This window comes from Phyllobates terribilis, unplaced genomic scaffold (genome assembly GCF_046119375.1).
Source record: "Phyllobates terribilis strain yellow unplaced genomic scaffold, ASM4611937v1 Scaffold_7__3_contigs__length_470593459, whole genome shotgun sequence".
Taxonomy (NCBI): Eukaryota; Metazoa; Chordata; class Amphibia; order Anura; family Dendrobatidae; genus Phyllobates; species Phyllobates terribilis.
The window spans coordinates 325,899,368-325,925,929 of record NW_027362767.1 but is presented as its reverse complement, the minus strand read 5'-3'; the positions used below and the strand labels follow the sequence as shown (position 1 = coordinate 325,925,929).

Genomic DNA, 26,562 nt, shown 5'->3' with positions numbered 1-26,562 from the left:
TTTTTGATACTTCCTGGTATTTGGTTTTCATAAAACTTTATTGATACAGTCATATGTGGATTTCATGTGTTTTTAGTGTGTTTACACTGCTCAAAAGCACTGAAATCATATATGCGCTTTTTTACCTGTGGATTTTCAGCATCTACCTTCCTACGATGAGTTTTTTACTTTGTGTATTTTCGCTGCAAGTTTGACAAGTGTTGTCAAAGCCAAATACCAGGAAGTATCAACAACAAAGCAGCTTTATTTTGCCTTAGAAGGGACAAAAACCGCAGCATCAAAAACGCTTTAAAAAAAATGCATGAAAAAAAACGCAATGAAATGACATGCAAAAAACTCATTGAAAAATAGCAAGTAACCCAATAGGTGCAGAAAATCTGCAACATCAAAAAAAATATCACCAAATACAGATCACGAGAACGTAGCATTATGGGAAAAATCTGCACATTTAACTCAGCGTTCCCACAAGAGAAACGGACATTTTGTGGACTTCAAAAATGCATCGCCGGTAAATTTACCTGGCAAAAAATAAAATAACAGCACAGTAAGCCTGACATTTCTATAAATCCCATCTACTTTGATGGAATTGCAAGATGCTGAGTTTTTTAGCACAGCAAAAATACACAGCTTGAAAAACTCACCAAAACTCATCGTGGGAACTTGACATTACTTTGGTTACATTTTTTGTCCCTCGGGTACACAGTTATTCCATTTGACAATCCCACCCAGACTTTTTCACTTTTGAATACGTGAAATTGGCAAGGTATGTTTTTTGAGGCTAAAAAATAGAAGGATGTGCACTTTTATAACAAATTATGTAGGCTATGGTATTGTCCGTAAGTCTCTATAAATTGTGAAAGTTCAATACTAATATCAACATTACACATTAAAATCAAATAATTGGAATGAAACAATACGAGTTTTGGAAATATTTGGGAAAATTAAACATTTTGCTTTTTAAAACAGCCAGTAACAAAAAAGATTTTAATAATGTCACTGAAATTATGAACATGTCAATGATAAGCCTCAAGAAGCCAAACAGAAGAGAGTGCATTTTTGGAATTACTATTTATATAGACAACAGGAGACAAGAATATTGAAAGCACTACATAAAATAATGCACCGACACTGAATTAGAATTAAAAATTGTCTCAGTGCTGAAAATATATATTTTTTAATTATTTTAATAAATTATAATAAACCATGACGGCTACAATAACATTGCATTCGACTAAAGGATCTTGGCTTGGCCAAATATGTATGCTCATTTTGCTGTGGAGAAAGGAATAAGCCACCACCAAAAAAAATCTAGTAATGGCTCATCTACTAGGGAAACAAAGGATAGGACATGTTGCGATCCAGTATGTCGAATGCTTTCTTGAAGGACTATTAAGCTGCCCTCATACATAATAAATCCGGAAGTTCATGCAAAAATTAAGGTTCCAATGACTTGAAAGAGCTTCCAGGATCTGAAAATGTTTTGTCATGTCATGTAATGTTATAAAAATTAAAAAACTAATAAATTGCTTACCTGTTTAATCCCTCACCGATCCAACACGGTTGCTCTATTGCTCCCAGTCTGTTCACTGACTGGAGTATCATTTCTGGCAAGGCATACACCACTAAGAAGACGTGCTGAATTTATTAAGTGGCATGTGTCTCTTCATGAATTTGGCACATCTTTTTTTTTTACCCCAACCTGCTTATTCCCACCCAAACAACCGCCCACCCTTGTTTAGAATGCAAACCGATATAAGAGCATACAAATAAGGATAAATTTTTCAGTGCTCAAGAATAGGGAAGTTGTCTCTCCGGCAGTAAAAGGATTATCCAAGAATAAACATATGAAAGATCACATCCCTAGCGAGTGCTTCAGACACCACTGTTGGGAAATTAATCCAGTCGCCTCACTGCATCCCAAATTTGGCTATAGCTACCCTCTTAATGTAAACCTCTTTCACCATTAAAATAGTAGTGTTTAGGCGCTGGCGGGAGAGCGTCTTCCAATTCAACAACTCTGCTTTCCACTGCTGTAGTACATTTGGCCCTTCTCTGCATGTCATGCAAATTATAGAAATAGATTCTTGTATTTGGCCAACTTGTCCCATCAGTGTATTGAGAGTAAAGTTGCATTTATTAACTGCACTGAGGACATTTTGCAGGGAAGGGGGGCCCCTGGAAAATCCCATCAAGGATACAGCTTTTTCTTTTAGGAACCCCAGTAGATTCATTATGCCTTTGAGGGGTTGCCTCTAGCTCAGTGGACTCAGTCTCCTCCTCCTCCAGAGATAATTCCATTAATAGGAACCCATCACCGGGTGTTCCCCTGATCCCCTGTGTGGTAGGACCCTGACCTCTCGAGCAGGGTACTAGAGGACGGAGACCTGTAAACAAACTGCTCCAGCTGCGCAGCCACATCTCCTGTCACATTGTAAGCCGTGGACCAGGGCGGGCTCCCCAGGATACAGCAAAGCCGTGGACAAGGAAAGCAGTAAACACTAAATTTGTCAAATGAACTTTTAGGCCACGGCCCCACTATCAGTATTTGGTCAGTATTTTTTCTCAGGAGTGGGAGCCAAAACCAGGTGAGGAACAATCAGAGAAAAGGTATAATAGAAATAAGTCACCAATTCTGCATTTATCACCCACTCCTGGTCTTGTCTTCCACTCCTGAGAAAAAATACTGACTGAATACTGACCAAATGCAGATAGTGGGGCTGTGGCCTTACTGTTAAACTCAGACTGAGTGCGCTTCCACCAACAAAAAAAATGTAGCAGGTGAACTCGCCTAGTGCAGCTACCGAGCATTTACCATGAAAATTGGAACAATCAAATGAATACCAGAGGTGGCCTATTGGTGAAGCAGCACAGCAGCTTACAAACTTAACAAAATGACTCTAAACCCACTAGGTAGAACCCAGTTATTGAATTATACACAGATGTGTTTACTTTAAGGACCATGTCAGTGAAATGGGCAGCTCCTCAGAACACCTCTGTATACTTCGGAAGATTCCCCTCTAATGTTGTAGTGTCTGTAAGTCCCTAGTGGTTCAGCAAGATGATGGGCGCTGGTGCATTCTAGTGCCTGTATCTGCCTGTCTGAGTTTGGTGCCAAACTGTGTGTGCATGCACATTCCCACCCTAATCCTTGTGGTGGGCCTGAAAGCAGGAATTGCCAACCTTTGTCTGGTCGCTGTGTCATTGCAGAGATGAGCCCACCTGGATGACAGCTGTTTGACCAAGGGATGCAGAGTTTCTAACCGGTGCATGGTACCATAGCCGACTTGCTGGAGGGCCCTCCGGCTGTGTCATGAATGTCGGATCCTGGGGATTTTGGCTCTGCTACTTCCTGTGGACAATGTCACTTCAAACTTCTCCTCTGCCGGTGAAACTGGAACAGGACCCTCTGCTACCTGGTGCATTCTTTGTCCCCCTGGAACACCCGGCTCCACGGATGGCGCTCGATGAAGATGTCACACGTCCTCCTCCTTCCAGCTCTCACCTCTCTCTCTCTCAAGATGGCCACTGAGCCAACCCCTTCGTGTCAGGCACTTCCTCCCAATTGCTGGCACTGCCCCCTGCCCTGAGTCTCTGTCTGGTTCTGTCCAAATTGCAATTCAAACCAGCAGAACAGAGTCCATTTAACATAACTCAAGTCTCTGCCAACAGAATAGCTGTTTCTATGTCTCCGAATAAAAACCCTGCACAAACCAGTTTCATTAATTCAATATGTCCAAAAGGGAATGCTAGACACTTCAAATAATTATAGAACATAACATCGGCGACCGTAAATAATAGAATGGCTGTCCCAATAAGAAGAGATTCCAGCTCAACAAGTAAAATTGTACAATATTTATTGACAATGTAAAAGAAATATTAAAAAACAGGGCAAAAAAACTTCAGAAAAGGGGGAGGAAACACTACAATGGATACATAATTAGAGATGAAAAAGACATAATTACATCCAGATTAGACCCATCAATATGGCCAGTTATAACAATATGGAGTCTAGAGCATACTAGATAACATAATTAGTAGCCTACACCACGGAAAAATATAATCAATATGTAAAGTGCCAGTGCATTCTTTAAGCCCAACAATTATAGGTGGCAGTAATATCCTACTGGGCTAATGTATAGGGCAGGCTATAGTGAACTATGCCTATAGACAATTATAGCCTAAGAACAGATCAAGCAATAACCAGTAAATATGAAAAGTAATTAAATCCATCAATATGTTCATCCATAAGAAAGATACATTACTAGAAACGATCTGTAGGCAAGCCAAAGAAAGCGACCTCCCCACACCATGACGCCGTTTCGCCTCCGCTTCTTCCGGGGGCGATGGATGGAACATATTAATAGATTTAATTCCGTTTCATATTTACTGGTTAGCACTTGATCTGTTCTTAGGCTGTCATGGTCTATAGGCATAGTTCACTATAGCCTACCCCATGCATAAGCCTGCCCCATACATTAGCTTTAACCAGTAAACTAAGTGATATATCGCGGGAATCAAGGTCTGTTTCTACATCATGATGCTGTCTAATTACATAGCAAAACCCTGTTGACAGATTCACTTTAAATGTTTGCATTTTAGATTGCCTTAACTTGGCTGTGTTTGATGAAGTAGTGTATATATGACTTCCAGTAAAGTTTGTTTCTGTAGTTTGTTACAGACTGTCAAAAAAGATTACATCCACAATGAATAAGAAGATTTGACACACCATTATTTGACTTGATTAAATGCTTCTAGCAACAAAAAAATCAATCTATAAAGTGAAAACAAACTGGAGTATAGAACATTTTACATTATCATAATGCTTCATTTTTCAGCTTCGTTGTATCAGTAGGAAATGCAATATTCGGTTCAATTACATGTATACCCAATAAAACTACCCCAGAGCGTAAAAAAAAACACATAAAAGGTAAACTTGTACAATGAGTCTAATGCACACATAACGCTCTGATCTTTGCTACATTTCATTTTCAAGTACAATTTGCTAACTTTTATAGATTATTAATGCTAACAAAATTACGACACTGAAAACAAAAGCTATCTGTGTAACTACCTCAATTCGATCACTTTGTCAGGAGCTTGAGCACTTTGCCTTTATTAAGGGATTATTGCCATAATGTGCAGCATATTCTGGGTCAGGAAACAAGGTGTAAGAACAGGAGTACAGTAATTCAATCACAATCTAACACATTTTATGCAGCTGGTTTAGAACATTTTCATCAATGTGTTCTCACATTAGGCCAACTGCAGACTTCAATTTTAGAGAACTAAGTGAATCACTGTTCTACGCAAAGAGATAATTCAAAATAAACTATATACTAGCTAAACAAGGCATAGATCTCTGCAAACAGAAATGGAAAATGTAAATAATGATTTATTCACTGCATTTATAACCAAGTCAAAAGTGATCAATTTTTGCTCTCATTTTATTCTTCCATTTATTTTGTAACCCACTATTTTTGGTTGCAGAGATATGGGCCTTTTTATTTAGTGATAATTTTATGGTCCTGACCGAGAGGGTATTTCCCATTATGTAAAACAGCTTATAGACATGCACCGACAGAATCCTTTGAGCAATGCCCCCTTTGTAAAAAACATAAATCTTTGCACATATAAACAGTGGGTATACAGGAACTAATTATTTTAGTAACTCTTTAGATAGATTTCTCAGAATTGTGCTATTGTTCCTTCTTCTGAAAATTCGCAAATAATTTGACAACTGGAAGGTTGTCAAAAGGTTGTGTCTCTGCATAGTCTGCCACTATCCTGTCAGCGCCGAGAGTGTAAAATTGTGTAATGCAGAGGCCGCCAAGCCATAGACCATGATAGGTGGTTCATAGCTGTCAGCTCAAGCAAGTTCCAGTCTTAAAGGGAATCTGTCAGCAGGTTTTAGCTATGTAGTCTGAGGACAGCATGAAGTAATGGTTAAAACACAGATTTCAGCAATGTGTCACTTGTCAGGCTGTGTGCTGTCGTTTACTTACAATGAAGGTTTTATCACTAGAACATTATCACTGCTGTGACTAGCTGACTCTTGAGCACTGGTCTGCCCACGCCCCCTCCTGATAAGCAGCTCACTGTCAATAGACAATGTACATATAAAGCCTGGCGTGGGCAGGGGCAGTTTTCTCAGCTCTGCTGCATATAAAAACTCTGATTGTGTCACAACTGCGGCATCCAATAAACTAAGTGATACATCGCTGGAATCAGGGTCTCTTTTCCTACATTATACTGCTTTCAGATGAGGTAGCAAAAACCTGGTGATAGATTCCCTTTAACTGTATACGTGTTCACAGGACGCTCATACAGCTAAACCTATGCTCTGTCACTCTCCATCTCATAGACCACTTTAGAGGACAGCAGATGTACACACAGAAGATTCACTTCCTGGAGCAGACAACACGATGACATTACCATCATGCTCTGACTACCCTTGGACTTTAAAAGAAGATTCAGATGCTTCACTCACTGGGGACTTGGGAGTAGGCGAGTATAACTTTCTTCTTCTAGGGGGTATTTTTATACTTAAATAGACCCTTTTGGGGTGTTACTACATTATTTGGGGCGGTCAGGAGGGGCATTAATAAATGTTAATTAATTAATAAAGGGGCACTCAGGGAGCATTATTATTTTATAAGACGCACTCTAGTCTCTACTACTCAGTGTCGGACTGGGGTGTCTGGGGCCCACAGGGTGAATTGATCCTCGGGGCCCACCCTACATCTATATGCAAATACCTGTTAGCTGCTATCCCTGTTATAATGGAGCGTTGACTGTAAATCACAGGCGGCTCCTGCACATCTACCGTGCACCACTATAACTGGGATATACAATTATGGTAGTTTGCATAAAAGGGGTTCTTTGATTAAAACAAGTCATCACCGATCCATGGGATCCACAGGATAGGTAATAACTTATTGATCGTTTTGGCTCCAAACATTGGAAAACGCAGCTATCAGAAGAATGGGGAAGTTTTATCCCTGACAGGACACTTATTCCCACTTTAAAATGCAGCAGCAGGTGGGACGTCTAATCACATCTCCTCCATTCATTCTCTTTGGGGCTTCCAGAAAAAAAACAAGAGCAGCCACAGAGAATGAATGGATCAGTGGCCAAGTCGCACATGAACTCCAGTCTAATGGGGATAAAATCTCCACATTCTTCCAATCGGTGCAGGTCCCAGCATTCAGACCCCCACTAATCAATAATTTATCACTTATCCTGTGGAGAGGTGATTACTTGTTTTCCCTAGAGAACTCCTGTAAGTGCATCTTGTTCCAAGTATTTAATCACTAATGGAAATAAAGAATCTTCTCCTAATTAAATATCAGAGAGAACAAATGACCACCATACACAACACAAACCACTATACCAACACCAATAGTACCACATACAAGGGAGACATACCGCCACACCATGACCAGACCACATATTACCACCACATAGTGACCGAATAATACTATATACAAGGGAGAAATACCACCACACCGTGACCAGACCAGATATTAACAGCATATAGTGTCCAAATAATTCCCCATAATTGCTCTGCCCCACCTTCTCCATCATTGTCATATCAACCTCCTCCATCACCATTGCCATATCTCCCCCATCTCCTCCATCATCATTGCCATATCTCCCCCACCTCCTCCAGCATCATTGCCATATCTCCCCCTCCTCCTCCATCACCATTGCCATATCTTCCCCATCTTCTCCAGCACCATTGCCATATCTTCCCCCACCTCCTCCAGCAGCATTGCCATATCTCCCCCTCCTCCTCCATCACCATTGCCATATCTTCCCCATCTTCTCCAGCACCATTGCCATATCTCCCCCCCACCTCCTCCAGCACCATTGCCATATCTCCCCCACCTCCTTCAGCACCATTGCCATATCTTCCCCCACCTCCTCCAGCACCATTGCCATATCTCCCCCCACCTCCTCCAGGACCATTGCCATATCTCCCTCCATCATCATTGTCATATCTCCCCACATCCTCCATCACCATTGCCATATTTTCCTCCACCTCCTCCAGCACCATTGCCATATTTCCCCCACCTCCTCCAGCACCATTGCCATATCTCCCCGACCTCCTCCAACACCATTGCCATATCTCCCTCCACCTCCTCCATCATCATTGCCATATCTCCCCCACCTCCTCCAGCACCATAGCCATATCTCCCTCCACCTCCTCCATCATCATTGCCATATCTCCCGCCACCTGTTCCAGCACCATTGCTCTCCTTCTTCTCCCCCCACCTCCTCCATCACCATTGCTCTCCCTCTTCTCCCCCACCTTTTCCAGCACCATTGCCATATCTCCCCCACCACCATTGCTCTCCCTCTTCTCCCCCACCTTCTCAGTACCATTGCTCTCCCTCTTCTCCCCCATCTGTGCCAGCACCATTGCTCTCTCTATTCTCCCCACCTGCTGCTGCACTATTGTTCTCCCTCTTCTACCCCCACCTTCTCCAGCACCATTGCTCTCCCTCTTCTCCCCCCACCTGCTCAAGCACCATTGCTCTCCCTCTTCTCCACCCACCGCCTCCAGCACCATTGTTCTCCCTCTTCTCCCCCTCCTCCTCCAGCACCATCGCTCTAGCTAAAAAAACAAAAAAAAACATTTACCTTGTCTGGTCATTCCCCCGCAGCATCGTCCTCTGCTTCCTGCCCGACATCTTTCTCCCTGACAGAGGCCCGCGCTGCATGATGACGTCATCAAGCTGCGCGAGCCTGTGTCACAGAGGAAGCGCCGGGCAGGAAGCAGAGGACAGATCCCTCCGCCATTTTCTCCTGTCAGCAGTGGAGCGGAGGGATCGCTCCCTGCCCGCCTCCGCCGCACATGATAGGGCAATCTGGCCATGGGCCCTCGAGCCTGGGGGCCCAAGAAGCAGGCCAGCGGGCTCCCGTGCATCCTGCTAGGCAGCCCGCCGAGGACCTGGGCCCACCAGAGAATTCTCCGGTGTCCCAGTGCCCCAGTCCGACCCTGCGTCAAGGAGCACTTAAGACATTATTATTTGTTAAGAGGACATTGAAGGGGCATAATTACTTTAAAGGGACAGTCAGTGCATTACTACCCCATAGCAGGCCACTTGGGGCATTTGTAGTTTATAAGTGGGCTTATTACTTTATAGGGGTACATTCAACAAATAATAAAAGGGACACTCAGGGGTTTGCATCAATTTCTTTGAATATTATGTAGTATGTGACCATCTCTCACAGCTGAATGTGACTTTCAAGGTAAGAAAGTTTGGGGATTTCTAATGTAAGGAATAATTGCCATCTTTTTGTTGCTGCGACGCATGAGCCCGGCGCCCAATCAGCGCTTGAGTGACTGTCCCCACCTTCTGTCAAATTGAACATGAAGAGAAAGTCCGGGCTGCAGCTGATCTCTGACTTCCTCTTCATGTTCAATTTGTCTGAAGGCGGGGACAGTGACGCTAGCGCTGATTGGGCGCCGGTATCACATGTCATAAAAACCACACGGGAGCCCTGGGACCGCGAGTGCCAACACCACTGGAACGGTGCTGGCATGGAAAGGAAGTATAAGCTTTATTATTTCATAGAATCATAGAATGGTAGAGTTGGAGGGGACCTCCAGGGTCATCTGGTCCAACCCTCTGCTCAAAGCAGGATTCACTAAATCATCTCAGACAGATGTCTGTCCAGCCTCTGTTTGAAGACTTCCATTGAAGGGGAACTCACCACCTCTCGTGGCAGCCTGTTCTACTCATTGATCACCCTAAATGTCAAAAAGTTTTTTCTAATAGAATCATTATTTTTATTATTTAATATTTATTATTTTATCGGGGCCAAGTGTGGGATATGACAAGAATAAGAAGCATAATTATCCACATTTCCTAACCTCCATCATTAAACAATTCTGCTATTCCTGCTGGTTTGTCCTGACAGATGCAAGAGCGCAGTTACTAACACTTGACCAGCACATCTCTTGTCCGGTGCCACAGGCAAAACTGTGTTACGGACTCCCTGTAGAAGTGCTAATTTGCCAGGGCAGAACCTGTACAAAACAGCCTACGGCTTGCAAATACAATGCTGACTTTTTCTGCTGTGAACCACATTCTCTAGACAGAAGAAATGACAAGTCCTTCCAGTCCTAAACGGAAATTCAGAAAAAATGTCAGCTGGAAATTGTCACTTGAAGAAAGAGCCCGCTATGACTTCTAACCCATTTATCACTAAAAGGATTAAAAAAATAATCCTAGGTCTCTGCTTTACAGACTTTGCCTGTAAATGGAACATGACCTGCTAGTAACAAAAGGAATGATATGTTTGTAACGTAAAAGGAGCAAATAACTAAATGCTTAATAAAGAAGTTTAACCCAACAATAGATATTTCCCTTATTTTCTTAATAAATCATTGTGCAATCAATACATTTTTACTTAAAGCTTTTAGGAGACAGCTACAGTAAACGTTTCAACCTTTGGAAGAAGAATATTACAACTACAACACCAATTTACAAAAAAAATGGAAAGCTGTGTAAAGTGTAAAGAAAACAAAAATGCAATGATCTATAAGTCTCTTATAGGTATATTTAATTCACAGCAGAACATAGAATACAGATCAGAAGGTGAGAGTTGGACATTTTTCCATTTCATTTGATAAAATTAACTCATTTTTAAATTGATAGCAACATGTCTTAAAATAGCTGTGAAAGAGTTAACAAAAGGCTGGTAAGTGGTACTAATGAAAAACATCTGAAGGGTTAATTTTCAACTAAGTCACATGGCTGTGTACAAAAGATGCATGTTGGAGAGGCAGAGTCTCCAAGAAGCAAAGATGGTCAGAGGTTCACCAATCAGTGAGAAACTGCGTCTATTTCTTAATGTAAAATTGCAAATATTTTAAAATTTCCCACCATCTATAGTATATGATATCATCAAAAGATTCAGAGATTCTGGAGAAATCCATGTGCCCAAGAAAAACGGTCAATATTGGAAGCTGGTGATCTAAAAGCCTGCAGGCAGCACTGCATTAAAAATAGGCATGATATAGTAGTAGAAATCACTGCAAGGGCTCATGAATACTTCCAGAAATCATTGTCTAGGAACACAGTTTATAGTTCAATCCATGAATGCAAGTTAGAACTTTGCCATGCAAAGAAGAAGCCACATATCAACACAATCCAGAAACACTGCCTTCATCTGTGTGACAAAGTCCATTTAAAATGGACTGAAGCAAAATGGAAAACTGTTCTGCGGTCAGATGAATCAAAATGTGAAATTCTTAATGAAAACCAAAGATGCCATGTCCAGAGGACAAGAGAGAAGAGGGACCATCCAGCTTGTTATCAGCACACAGTTTCTGCATCTCTGATGGTATAGGGTTGCATTAGTGCCTATGGTATGGGCAGCTTAAACATCTTGAAAAGGCACTATTGATGCTGAGCATTATATAGAGACTATAGAACAACGTATTCTCCATAAAAACATTGTCATTTTCAAGAAAGACCTTGCATAATTCAGCAAGACAATGCTAAACCACATGCCACATCCATAACAACAGCATAGCTCCAAAGGGAAAGAGCTTGGGTGATGAGCTGGTCATCTGCAGCCCAGACCTTTTACCAATAGAAATACACTGTGATACTGTATTATAGTGTATTGTAGTGTATTGTCCTGTCAGTGTTTAATAGGAGATCCAATATGGCGGGACTGACTGTGGACCTTTGTTATGTTGCCATTATGACTCAAGCATGGGGGGATGTGTGATGGCGTGACACATGGGTCTGTCTATCTAACCATGTGGTTGTCGCGGTGCTCCCAACTATGTACTCTATGTAACTGAACTGTTAGCTTCAACTGTTGCAATTTCCCGAGGGTGTCAGCTGTACAACACAGTCGAGTCCCGCCATGTATGGTTGCTTTGCATCCAGTGTGCATATGACAAGGAAGACTACAAAAATAAAACTACAGGATCAAAAAGAATTATGAATAAATAGAATTCTCTTTTAATTACCAAGAGGTTAAAAAAAAAAATCTATTTTTTAGAAAAAAACATGACAAATTTTTGATGCAGTTTTTTGGATCAAAGCCATAAGTGTATCCAGTAAGGAGGAGAATGATGACAATCCCTTCCTTTATATTTGGCATTCCTTTTGATTCCAATTTTCGCTTTGGCTGGAAAAAATATATATCAAAAAGATTTTTTTTCACACTTAATGCTATAAAAGACTTAAATGGTAATTCCTAAAATCATGTTACTTCCTACCTACAGAATAGATGATATCTTGCTGAATGCTGGGGGGATCCTTAGTGATCCTGAGATTGGGTCTCTGGAAACCTGAGAATGGGGCTTTAATAAAGTGAAAATGCGCACACTTAACCTCCGCTCTATTTATTGTCTATGGGACTGGTGAAGACAGACGAGTGTTGTATTTCGCTATTTCCGGCAGCACAAAGACAATCAGTGGTGAGAAGCCTCCAATCTATTCAATATTGGGCTGCAAAGCAAAGCCCTATTATTGGGGTTCCATAGCCCGATCACAGGTTAAATAAGATCCCAGAAGTCAGAGCCCAAGAGATCAACAAGTTATCCTCTATTTTATTGTTAGAAGAAAATGCAGGTTCATCCTTGGGGAAAATAAAAATCTAAGCTAAGTTCAAAGTTCAGTTCTGGCTAATTTCTTAATATATACTTTTATTGCTTTTATAGAGATTTCACTAATAAAGAGCTCTAAATCCCTTACATAAAGTTTGCGTTGGATGATACAATTCTAGCTGGTCGTAGCCACCGCTAAGCGGAGCTTACTAAAACGGTTTATGCAGAGAACTGTAAAATATAACAATATACTGTAAGCGCCAATGCTCCAGCTAGTAAAAGCTACAGGTTTCCAGAATACTATCTATTAACGCGATATTTACAAAGGGATTTGGTGGTCGGTAGCAAAAAATTTAACAGCCTCCTCACCCTATCAAAATATATGTATATACGAGTTAAAAAACACAAAATGCTTCTTAAAATAATATTAAAATACGAGTAGTAAGCAGATATAAGCCGTCCTTCACATTTTATTTCTTAAAATTGATGTTATGACTAACATGAAGAACACAAAGGCAGTGAATATATTGGTAAAGCTGTGTTTTTGCTAATTTTAGTTAACATCAGTATTTAGTAGGGGGGATATTACAAGCCATCGCAAAGTATAAGTCAATGCAGCTGTTACTTAATATATTCCTTTTAATCTTCCAGCATAAAACAGAAGTGCAAACATTGCATATACTGTATTTAATATGCAGCTTAACCAATTAGCATTAACAGTCTCTGCCACTAAGCAAAGCCATATCCTTAAACGACTGCTACAATATACTCAAGCATTATAAATGGGAAGGAGCAAATTGATTTGCATGTAATAACAGTGGCAATAAACCTTCCTTGCTACGTGCAATTTTTCCCATCTGTTAATGGAGTGGAAGTTTAGAAGCTATTATTCCCAGAAGGGGACTTACCCAGCTGGACATCTATAACACTTGGCTGGTTCTCCACGGGGAACAATGGTTTAGGAGGCTTCGCTGTGAGTAAAGCTAGAAAACAGAACAGGAGAATGTAATGGAAGTCAGAGACAAATTACAGCATAGGAAACATTCTATCATGCAAGGCATTTAATTTTGCTACACTTGATACAGTGTAAACATCATCATAAAGTGTGCCTATCTATACAGAATATATTTAACAGTTCAATTTCAATTTCTATGAATTATTATAGATGGGTTTTCTCTGACAGGTACATTTTCTATACGCTATAAATTTTTGCAAATAGTACCGTGGGTCAAAAGTCATTCCACCACAATCTAACTCAGCAAAGGCTTAAAATTATAGTCAAGTAGCATCCTGATGCAGGGAATGTTTAAGAGAAATGGGATCTGTAAACTTCGGGGGATATTAATGTCACCTTGCTGAACCTTTATGATTTACAGTGGAATTTGCTTATAGTATCAAAGCAGTTTGCCAACCCATCTTATATTCATAGATAAAGAATAAGGTCCCAGTCGCATAGACTTTATTCCTGGCCAACTTGTCTTTTCGTATCTGAACCTTATGTTGGACTGTCATATTTATTGTCATGTGCCATTTGTTTTCCTCAGGATGGTATTTACTTAAAGCATATCTTACCCTAAAGGGTAAAAACTTGGGTTTACTGAGGAATCTAATTTTTCCTATTTTTCTTCCTATATTTTGTGCACATTTAACTTTTCTTTTGATGATATTTATTGGCTGAAGCTGAAATACCTAATTGCTAAGATAGCAATAAGGATGAGGATACGCAGTGATACTAAATGAAGGTAACATATTCATAAGCAAGTGATGTTCTCTGCTAAAAGAACACCATAACAATGATAGCCAAAGTATGACCATTAGGGCTCGTGCACACGACTGATTATATCGGGCTACTGCTATCCGTGATTTTCACAGATAACACTTGTACCCATGTTATTCCATGGGGCTGTGCATGTCTGACTTTTTTTCTTGCACCGAGTGGTCTGAGAAAATCAGAGACATGACCAATTTTGATCCGAGTTTCGGCTCACACTCGGCCATGCAAGTCTATGGGTCTGTGACAAACATTGGACTGCACTCGGATGGCATCTGAATGTGGTCTGAAAGAATGAAAAGGGTGGAGAAACTTTTTTTTCTCTCCACCTCTAAGAAAAACTGATACCACCCTGATCAAAGTCCGACCATTTTTCTTCGATGTTGTGAAAACTGTTGTTTGCACCTACCCTAACAGGGACATCAAAAGCACCCACAAATACAATCTGTCACAAGGTTCCCAATCACACGGTGGGTCCTACCAGTAGCGACCACCAGTTTTATCGAAATTGGTGTTTATAGGATGCAGATAAATTCTGTGGTGGAGCTGGGGGGAAACGTTTCCCTTCCCTATGTCTCTCTGTTTTGTAGACCACATGTCAAGTTTGGCCTGTGCTTTACAGAATGTCAGGGACTTGCACAGGACGTCAGTGAAGAGGCGCGATGTAGTTATCATGTTGTTCAGCCAGCATGTGATGCTGAAGGCTGGTGGACTAATTAGGATCTGAGATTATTATTCTATTTGGTCAGACCATGATTAAGACTAAAACATCGAAATGAGTAGGTCCTGATCCTTGTAATGCACCATATAGACAATTGGATTATCCTTCCCTTTTTCCTCATCTGAGTTACTGCGGCTTCTCTGACCGGGTGAGGCGATTTGGCTCCACACTCCAAATGGTGAGTGGACTCCATTGTGCATTTGTTGTTTACTAACTATAATTGTACTGTAATCTGTTATATGTTCTGCAGTATTGGTATATGCCACTATATGGTCACTGTATGGTGGTAATATTAGTCTTGGACACTATATAGTGACTTTTATTCGGAAAAAGCATGGTCATCTGCTGATGTGCCCACGAATACCCTCTATGATTAGGGTTCGCCACCATAGTTATAAATATAGTTAACTAGTTTAGGGGTCAATTTTTTTATTGAAGTGCCTCTCTATGCCTCTGACTGACAGCCAAAGGATCCTAATAACAGCGATCCTGAAAAAAATACTTTGAAATAAAATGTCTAACTGTAGCACTGGTCTGGTTTATGGTAACACTAAAGGATGGATGTCTCCAGGGCCGCCATCAGGGCATTACTACCCTTACTGGTGTATGGGGCCTGGTGAAGCGAAGCAAAGAGGGGTGGCCCGGACTCAGTCCAGGCCCCCCTCTTTTGCTTCTGCTCACCGGGGACCAGGGGCAGGAGCGGCTTACGGCATACATCTCTGTGAAGAGTGCTTTCCTGGAGCTCCATGGCCATCAAAAAAGAACAGCAGTGCACCTCCAGGGGAGTTCCCTTTGCCTTGAATTGAGGGTGGGGGACAGGGGACAGTAAATTATGATGTATTGATGAAAGCAAATTATGGTTTGACGGTGGGAGTGGGGAGGGTAAATTATGAATTGAAGATGGGGAGAGAAATTAATGAATTGAGGGTGGAGTATGGGGGACATCAAATGAGGAGGGTGAGGGGTAGCGAGAGCAACAATGACGATTTGAGGGTGGGGGGAAGTAATGGATTATGTATTAAAGGTGGGGGAGGGAAAATTATGCTGTATTAAGAGTGATGGTGAGAAAATGATTATGAATTTAGACTGGGCGTGGGGGATAGCAAATGAGGATGAATTGAGTGGGGGAGAGTAGATGATCAATTGAGGGTGGGGGATACCAAATAAAACAATGATGAATTGGGGGTGGGAGAGAGTAAATGATGTATTGAAGGTGAGAAAAAGCAAATGATGCTGTATTGGGGGTGGGTGAGAGCAAATGATTATGAATTGAGGGTGGGGTAGCACAAATGATGAATTTTGGGTGGGGGAGAGCAAATGATGAATTGGGGGTTCCTGTTACTATACAGGGAGGAACTATGTTGATTTTTATTTTTCTGACATATTGTAGAAGTTGGGGAAAAATGGGGAATGTGCTCTGGAAGTGGTGCTCTAGATAACTGTGTTATTTTCTGCAGAGACAAGTCCTGTCTGGAAGAATGGATGGCGTTCTGCCCTAGATGAAGGACTTAAACTAGAGACATCACTGGTGAGTCAGCGTGTTACCTGTTCATTGACACTGTATACTAGGTACAGAGCTCCTGTGTATAATGTCACTATTGACCCCTGTATTACCTGTACACTATACACTATATACAGAGCACCTGTGTATAATGCCATCAGTGATCACTGTATTACTTGTACACCGACACTATATACAGAGCTCCTGTGTATAATGTCCCTGGTGAGTACCTGTATTACCTGTACACTGACACTATACACTGTATATTACGTACAGAGCTCCTGTGTAAAATTGCACTTATGGTAATATTATCATTTTGTTTTATTAATGATCAGTATTGTAGTATTCGGTCACTATGCAGTGGTAATATGTGATCTGGTCACGGTGTAGTGGTATTTATCCCCTGTATGTGGTATTATTCGGTCACTATGTGGTGGTAATATGTGGTCTAGTCATGGTGTTAGTATTTGTCCCTTGTATGTGGTGTTATTTTGTCACTATGGGGTGGTAATGTGTGATCTGGTCATGGTATGGCAAGATTTGTTACTTGTATGTGGAATTATTCAGTCACTATGTGGTGGTAATATGTGATCTGGCCATGGTGTGACCGTATTTGTCCTTTGTATGTGGTATTATCAGTCATTTTAAAAAATGTATGCGACTCATTCCCTTAAAGAGTAGAGTAGGGCCCTGCCAAAAGAGTCTAGGTTGTCGTGGTGGAAGGCTTAAAAAAATCTTTTGGCCAAAACAAAAGTTGATGGTTATGTATGTGGTATGGTGTTAGATGGGAACTGTTATTGCATGATTGGTGAGGTTGTAGTGCAGAAGTGGAGTTTTTCCAAGAGTGGGTGGTGGCACTGTGGATGGTTCAATGGGTGGAGGCAGAGCTGGGGTGGAAATCTCAAGGGGGCCAGGAAATTTTGCCAGTATGGGTCCCTGAAATTCCTGGTGGCAGCCCTGGATGTCGCAACACTGCATATTGTCTTCTTCTCACCCTCCTTCACTGGAGTTGTGACTTTGTCAATTTCAAATCTGTTCTGGAAAATGTGACTCATTCTAAAAGCAATGAAGTTCTCTCCTCAAGATGCATGGCAGAAAAAATCTCATATATGCCACATCTATCAAGCATATCATTGGTCCTTCACCAATGTATGTAGTATTTGTGCAGAAGGAAAAATGTGTCTGATATATGAAAGGTTTTTTTGCAAGAATTGATGCATGGAAAAAAAAGAAAAATTATCTCTCCTCCAAAAAGAGAAAAATATATCTTACATCAGCCAAAACCAGAAGCTCCTCCAAAAGGAAGAATGTGTCTAAAATTAGTTCTGACATATTGGCAAGTTGCTGGCTTTAACTGTGAATCCAGTAGGGTCAAAGTACCCAACTCAAAAGAAACACATTTGGGATGTTTAAAAGGGAGCCTGTCACACCCAAAGTGCATTTTAAATGGGCTGTACATTGTTGTAGAAGACTTGGCCCTATAATAACTATAATAGCACTGTACCGGTTATTGGTTCATCGCCTGAGAATATAACTTTTAATTTATATGCAAATGAGGGCGTTTCGGTGGACCCTTGGCGCGGCCAAGAGTTTGGTGCACTGCTATGCCTCTTCAGTTGCATATTGGGGCTTTTCACTCACTTCTGATTGACAGTATTCACTTATCTGAGAGAGCACTGTCTGAATGCTGCAGGTGTGTGTGCAGCCAAGCATGCATGCTGAGGTCTCCTTTCTTCAGACGCCTGCACTTACGGGTGTACTAGTGTAGCAAGCGGCGTCAGAACAATGGAAACATGGAGGAGAACGAGCTCAGGCACTAAGTGCATGCGCCTGCAGACTTATCAGCAGCATTCAGGCAGTGATCGCTTTTTTAAGAGAGCGCTGTCAAATAGAAGTGAAGGCATGACCCAATATGCAAATGAGGAGGTGTAACGATGCACCAAACTCTTGGCCACGCCAAGAGTGCATCAAAGCCTCCTCATATCAATTGAAAGTTATTTTCTCAGGTACTGTACAGTAACAGGTAGAGAGCTACTATGGCTGTTATAGGGGCTAAGTCCCCTACATCACTATATAGCCCATTTAAAATGCATTTTGGGGGTGACGGACTCCCTTTAATTACAAAAATACAAAGACATACAATGTGCAAATATATAAAAGTAATTACAGTACAAGATAATCACATTAAAGAAACTATGAAACTAAAATCAGAATAAAAAGAAAGTTTCACTGTAAAGACTTCCGTATATAAAGTGATAGAAAGCTGCTAAATCACTATCATTACTCTATTATCTTTACTATTGATACTGTTCATTAGATTTATCTGCACCTGGATACAGTCATGTGTGTATTGTGAATTCTATCGGAAATAGGCAAATACCACATAACCTACGGTTAAAAATCACTGTCTCATTAGTTTCTGCAATATGTGTGTATATGTACAGTTATTTTTAGACGTTGCATAGTTGTCAGATAGAATTGTTTTACCGGCCATAGAAAGTGTCAGCAACAACAGCAGAGTCAGAACCAATAGCAAGACCAGAGGCATCGCCCCAAGTCACAAGCACCAGATGTCAAATGCTGCTATGTAGAACCTCCACAATGTCATGGAGCTTGTGGGCCTCTTGTCAAAACGGTGGACTTGCCTGAGGTTTGGCATTTCATCAGGCTGGGTTAACCGCCTGCTTTATCTTCATGAACAGTATTCGACTTCATAAAGTTCATCTAAGTTTCTGTTTATTCCAAAAATAAAAATTACATATTCTAGATGGTAATTCAATATTGAGCATTAATGTTTAACCCTGTGTCTGACAAGCCTCAACACGATGACTTCCTTATAGAGCAATTACATGGATATTTCTGATTCATTTTCAAATCGAAGAGAATTGAAATCATTGGGGGAATTTATCAAAAAGTCACAAAATTTCTTGCAAACGGTATTTGCACAATATTTTGCAAACGTAGAGCAATATTTTGCAACAACGTTTGCTATTTTGTGCCAACCTCAGCACTATTTTTTTTTAAAAAATGGCATACGCTGTAACTGAAATCTACACCACCTATTTTTTCATTTCTGGCTCACAGATAACCCAAATGCATTACACAATATAGTAAGAGACATACGCCTCCTTAAAGCACCACTCCAGCGTTTAATTTTTATTTCAGCACTGGAGTGGTATTGCTAGTGTAAGTTCCCTGCCCCCAGTCTTATACTTACCAGCAGTTGTCTTCTTCTGTTCTCGGTGCCGATCCAGTCGTCATCTGCAGTTTCTGATCTGCCGGATTGCTCCAGTGTTTGCTGGGTGAGTCAGAGGTCACTTCTCAATGTAAGTCTTTGAGAGTAAGAACAAAGCCAGAACAAGGTTCTCATAGACTTACATTGAGGACTTGTGACCATTAACTCTGACTTCCGGTTAGTCAGAAGTTGCGGTCAAGTGATGGCAGATCATGACCAGAGCAGCACCAAGAAAAGCTGAAGATGGTGGCTGATAAGTATAATACTAGGGGTAAGGAACGTTCATTAGTGACTCCACTGCAGCACTGAAATAAAAAACGCTGAGCAGAGCTTTAATAAATTTGTTGTACTTTATGACAGCGTGCTTTAGGTTCAAGATTGATATACAAAACACCATTCATTATAACTTTTAATTTCCCCCATGGTGTTTCTATTTATCCAACAGCTAGTGACAGGAAGAGACAAAAAGAAGGTAGCTATTCCCCGTTATTAGCCAGTTGCCAATGATATGGAACAGTTGAAATGTGTACTATAAAACAAACTCAGCGCAATATAAAAAAAAATACTTTAAGACTTATTAAGACAGTGGGTCAATCTCATATTTGTTATATTCCCACATCCTACACTTGCAGGACTAGAGCACTGGTATTTTTACTTCCTCTGCTTCAGTAGACTTTCTAAGTAATCTACATCGATGATTTGTCAAAAACTGAGTGGGAGTTGTATCAATGTGCTCCAACTATACAGGGTTCTTTGACTCCGCACCATATCTGTGTGAGAAATGTAATTTAAATGTATCACATAGTTTTTTTTAAATAGATTGTGTTTTGAAAACAAAGTGCAGAAATATGGATCATTAGATGAGGCATAAATTGGGAAAAAAAATAGAGGCTGTGTTACAAAAAAATCTTCAAAAGTGTAACTCTGCTGGGTGTGGACCCACTGTGCCATGGGCTAGGCTTACCCTGGGCGTGACAAAGGCATGGGCCAGGCTGAAGGGACGTGACCAAGTGTCTACTGGGTTTTCACTAGAGCCCCTGATGGTGAGGATAGGCTGGGTCAGCGAGCAGGTAACACTCCAGGGTAGTCCCCGGGACTGCAGCAGCTGACCCACGGGTAATAGCAGTTATACGGGGACCAGGAGGAGTGAGACAGAAACGTAGTCAGATGGCCCGGGTCGTTAACAGGTGAGACGAAAAGAAATAACACAGGACTGATTGTTGAGACTGACAGGAACCAGGAACCTAAGCTTAGGCAAAGTTGTGGAGGGCGACGTTCCTTAATAAAGCACATGCTGGATGGTGATTGGCTGGGGAATTCAAATCCTGCAGGACACAGCAGGGTTAAATTCCAGCAGGATCTGGTCGCGATCCCCCTATAGCCATGTGGAGATATCAGGGGTATGCAGAAAAGTTGGAAGTGCTGCATGGACTCTGCATGGCGGCCAGGCAGACCGAGAAATGCAGTGAGTGGCTTGGTGGCGGGAACGCATGCAAGTTATCGCAGTGACAGTATTCCCCCTTTTACGCTCCCCCCTTTTTAGGCCAGACCGACGGAGACTCTTCTCAAGAATGGCAAAGGAGCAGATGTTTTCAGCAAACTCAACAGAACTTTCTTCAGAGCCAAAGACCTTCACTACAAACATATCCAAAGGAACCACAGGGACAGGAGGAACCGAAAGAGGCAGAGAGACCAAGCAGGCTTATTACTGGAGGACTTGCATACGCTCGCATGGCTGACCAGCTTGGATTTGTGTCACCTGGAGAGACTTCTCCTCCTCTTAACTGACGGAACAAAGGTTTTACTCTTAGAAGGACAGAAGCTACTTTCTCAACCCTAGCTAGGTATGGGATGTATTGTGGTCCCTCTTCCAAATCAGTCATTTCGGAGGATCAGAACAAAACATGAGTCTCAGGCAGGAACAGAGGAAACACGCAGCCATGGGGTGGAGAAGTAAGACCAGAAGTCACGGAGAATGGAATCTTGGTCATGATCTTGTTAAGACAGATGGCAGCACAATATGATCACCATTGAAACACTTGGTCTATGGACCAGTCAACAACCAGTGAATTTCTACACAACCATGGAAGGTCTGGAACAGTAGTTCTCAACTCCAGTCCTCAAGACCCACCAACAGATCATGTATTCAGGATTTCCTTAGTATTCCACAGGTGATAATTCCATCACCTGTGCAATACTAAGGAAATCCTGAAAACATGATCTGTTGGTGGGTCTTGAGGATTGGAGTTGAGAACCACTGGTCTTGAAGAACCGAGATCATAGACTTAGGTAGCACGTATAAAGAATTTTTTTCGATTGCTGAGTTTCGATCTGCAGGGTGACTGGCAGCATGATAAACAAATAGGTTCTGCCAGGAAGGAGTTGTCCTTCAATAGAGGCAATAGACATGGGGTGATGCAGATGTTGTGTAGGAAGCTGAAGTCAATGGACCAGATCCAGATGGATGAAGTTGCCCAAGGAGACAGAATCCAGATGGGAAACTGCGAGATGGGACTTTTCCTTCCAGGTCAGAATAACTTCACCAGTTTTAGAGAGCAATCTTGACTCGCCCCCTGGGCCGTGGGGCACGCAGATCCGGGCGATAGGGGAACGATGGGGGTAGTAGTGGCGGCCCGGTCCCGCGGCTCAGGGTGGTCAGACCAATGGTAGTCTGCTACGTGCTTCAGATAATGTCCGACTACGCCACCGGTGGATTGCGGTTATTAAGAACCGCTTATGCAAGGCAGTCCGCTGGGGCTGATGATGAATGCAGCTGGGATGGTGTGACTCCCCACGGGAAGAGTGCGGCCCCAGGGCAGTGTAGTGGATGGTGGGAGTGATGGTGGTGAGAGTCCCAGTACCGGTAGTGCTGGAGGCGCGAAGGAGCACACAGACAACAAGTTACAGTCCAGGGTCTTTACTCACAGTTCATTTGTTCCGGGTCACTTCTGTACAGGTAGTGACCGCCCGAGCCGTGCTGCGTCCACCAGGTGTGGGGCTCGGTCAACTCCCAAGCAGTTCAGGAGCATGGCACAGGACCCCCTTTAATCCCTCTCTCTGGCCTGCCTCACCAGTGACCCACTTTTGTCCAGCTGCCGCGGACTTGTGCGGTTAAACGTGGGCCCCGTCCTCCGCTGTCCTATATGGTGCCTTCCTAGCAGGTTTGATGAGGTGTCGCACCAATAGATGATCACGACGACCGGTCTTTGGCTGAGGGTAGTTTCTCCTCCATCAACTTGGGATCCGGTACCCTTAATCTGCCTGACCCTTCACCCTGGATTCTCGTGGGTTCTTAGGGTCCCTTCCACCTTCTTGTTCCTGATCCCCTCTGTTTCTCTGTCTCTTCTTCTCTTTCTCTGTTCCTTTCTCGTGGAGCTGGGATGAGACTTAATCACAGCTCCCTTTCACCTCCTCTCTCTCTCTTCTCCGGCCTCTCTCTAGGCCCGCTCCTGAGTGGAGCTCCTACAGAGCCTCCACTCCCGGTCTTCTCCTCTGACTGAACGAACGAACCTAGATCTAAGATGGTGCCCACCTTTTATACCTCGCTCTGACCATGAGCCCAGGTGACCAGCAACCAATGGGCTCCTTCCTACGCTCAGGAACCAACCCCTATCTGCCCCTACAGCACTGGGTGTTCCACCCCCCTCCCCACTCCAGGCAGGGACATAGTCGGTCGTGCCTGCACTTCTGTCTAGTGGGAGCACCGTTGAGCTGTCCCTCGGAAATGGGGTGTGTGTGCTGTATGCAGCTAACCGAGCCCTGGTCCATACTCCATCCTTACCTGGGAGTGGAATATCACACCTCTGGCAGAGGTGCAATACTCCTGTAGCGGCCGAGCCCTCGGGGCGCTACATTCCCCCCTGGTAAAGCACAGCACGTCCTCGGGCTGGAAAAGAGCAAAAACAGTTAATTACAGGACATGCAAACTTTTTAAAACTTTTCACATCAGAAAACAGGCAACATGGTTCAATTCCCTTTACGGGAAACGCTTTTCTTTTCTTGTCACACTATTATAAAATGCTTACTAATACTTCTGGAACTCTTTTGACATATAAACACTATTAGAAAACATTCACATTACTATCTAGCAGCATATAAAAACTTTTCATATAAAACATTTGCAGGAAAACATTTTTACAACACATTCTTGGTTCCTGGCGGCGGTGCAACGTGCGACCAAGTGTGCACTCTTCTTGTAAGTGCAGGAACTTTGGCAAACTTGTAAAAACGAGGAACTTGCTGTCCCGAGGTAGACGTGGTAGTCTTTTTATAAAACCAGTAGGGGGCGCTTTAGGAAGCGCAACTATTTACAAGGGATTGACCGCTCTCAGTCCTCGGACAGTTTTGGGAAGGGAATGGCTGCTCACAGTCCTCAGCCTGGTAGGGGATGAGGGGCACACAGGTAACAGTCTCTTAACAGTCCCAACGGGGACCACACACTCTCTGGAAACAGTTCTTTTACCCCGATGGGTAACTATTTACACACATGCTACTGCCACTTACTAGTAGCGGTGTCCTCGATATGCTCCTTCTTCCTCCTCATATGGTTCTTCAGACCCGTCCAGGTCCTCTTGGCTCTCCTCATAGCCGCGGTATTGTAGCTCCTCCTCAGTGAGCCGATGAACATGTAGGGCGTACGGTCCTTTTGCGCCTACGTGGCGGGTAAAGGCGACCACATCACCAGGGTACAAGTCACGGCCACGGTGTACCTCAGGTAGATGACTCTCAACGTCCCTGCGGGTCACAAAGACGTCGCCTGCGGTTTCTGGGCCCCTGATGAACCCCCAGCCGTTTTCCATGTGGAATTTGACTATGGTCCCGGTGATTTGGGGACCACGGGCTGCTTGGGGGTCTTGGCGGGCCTTACGTTTTTGTGCAGCACTCTGGGCCTGGAGCCGTTCCTCTCTGACGCGTCTCTCTCGTCGCTCCCGCTCAAAGGTCGCCAGTTGCTGATGACAGGCCTCCAGACGACGGACCACGTCTGCCCGGGTCTCTTGAAAGAACCCCATCAAGTTCTCGCTAGTGGGGTCCCACGCAAATTGGACGTCCTCCAGTGGGGGTAGGGTGACCTCTACGGGTTCTGGAGCCGGTATCAGAGGCTCGCGCGGGGGCTGGGCCTTCCATGGCTGATTGCCGGTCACTTCCGCCAGCCACTCCAGCGGCAGTCCATCCGGACCGGTATGATGTGCCAATAGGTCCACGCCCAGCGATGGTATAGTGGGGGGACCTGATCTGGGAGCAGCGCCCGGGGGCACTCGGCCTTGCGACCAGGCCAGGGGTCTTTTAGCTGCGCTAGGTGGCAGTCCCATCCGGGACAGGGGCGCAGGCTTAGCGATGGCGCCCGGGTCATCCAGGCCTTGCGACCGGGCCGATGATGCTTCTTGCTTTACGGCGCCCGAGGTCAAGGGGCATGGCGCCAGGCGGGGCGTGGCCGCGGCTCTCGCCGCTTGAGGCCTAGCTGGGAGCAGTGGTGGCGCGGCAACAGGTGCGGTGAGTGGGGCTTCGGGTGCTGCGACGGGAGGCTGGGGCAGGCTTGCGGTTGCTGGGCTTGAGGTGGTGACGTCCCCTTCACTTGCCTCAGTCCTCGTAGCTCCCTCCGCGGCGTCGCCTCCGGTCCTCTCTCCTCCTGCGCCGTCCTCAGAGGCAGGCAAACTCCGGGGTGCGGTTGAGGCCTGTCGCTGGTGGGTCTCGGCCTGCCGGGCGAGTTCCTCTCTCCACTCAGTGAGTGCACCCCGCTGCGCCCGGACCATCCTCCGCTCCAGGTCCTCCAGTGCGGCTTGCGCACGCTCCGGGTCTCTGGGGAGCTGCGCTAGGACTTCTGCTAGGCTGCAGAGCGGTTCGGCCTGCAGCAGGCTTCGGGCCAGGAGGCTGGTGCTGCTGAGGGCGTCCATCCCCGGGTGCGGTCTGTCTGGACTGATCCAGACCACCCCCTGCCCCACAGTTTTCTTCTCTTTCCGCCCCCATGGGTGGTGGTCCTGGGGCATTCTGCTGACAATCACTCTCAGGGGCAGCCCCCCCACGTTGACGGACATTTCCACAGCAGTGCTCATGGTTGTTGGGGGCGGGCTTCCTCTTTGGCGCCATTCTGGGACCCGGCCCACGATGGGAGGCGGCCTCCTGTGGTCTTTTGGCGCGAACATTATGGCGCTCGTTCTTCTAGGGCGGGCGACATCTTTAGTACAACGAAACAGTCTCTTTTCAGGCGCGCAGTACCCATTGTTAGCGGGCACGAAATCCTGCCGACTTCGCCAAAGCTGACTCGCCCCCTGGGCCGTGGGGCACGCGGATCCGGGCGATAGGGGAACGATGGGGGTAGTAGTGACGGCCCGGTCCTGCGGCTCAGGGTGGTCAGACCAATGGTAGTCTGCTACGTGCTTCAGATAATGTCCGACTACGCCACCCGTGGATTGCGGTTATTAGGAACCGCCGCTGCAAGGCAGTCTGCTGAGGCTGATGATGAATGCAGCTGGGATGGTGTGACTCCCCACGGGAAGAGTGCGGCCCCAGGGCAGTGTAGTGGATGGTGGGAGTGATGGTGGTGAGAGTCCCAGTACCGGTAGTGCTGGAGGCACGAAGGAGCACACAGACAACAAGTTACAGTCCAGGGTCTTTACTCACAGTTCATTTGTTCCGGGTCACTTCTGTACAGGTAGTGACCGCCCGAACCGTGCTGCGTCCACCAGGTGTGGGGCTCGGTCAACTCCAAAGCAGTTCAGGAGCATGGCACAGGACCCCCTTTAATCCTTTCTCTGACCTG

At 44.1% G+C, this 26,562-nt stretch overlaps 1 protein-coding gene across 1 annotated transcript in view; it reads right to left on the bottom strand.

Moving 5' to 3' along the window:
* Positions 1-26,562, bottom strand: part of IL1RAPL2 (interleukin 1 receptor accessory protein like 2) — a 1,202,487-nt gene that overhangs the window by 373,662 nt on the left and 802,263 nt on the right. Inside the window, exon 6 of the mRNA XM_073637906.1 lies at positions 13,486-13,560. Coding sequence (XP_073494007.1) covers positions 13,486-13,560 — 75 coding nt within the window. The remainder of the gene's footprint in view (positions 1-13,485; positions 13,561-26,562) is intronic.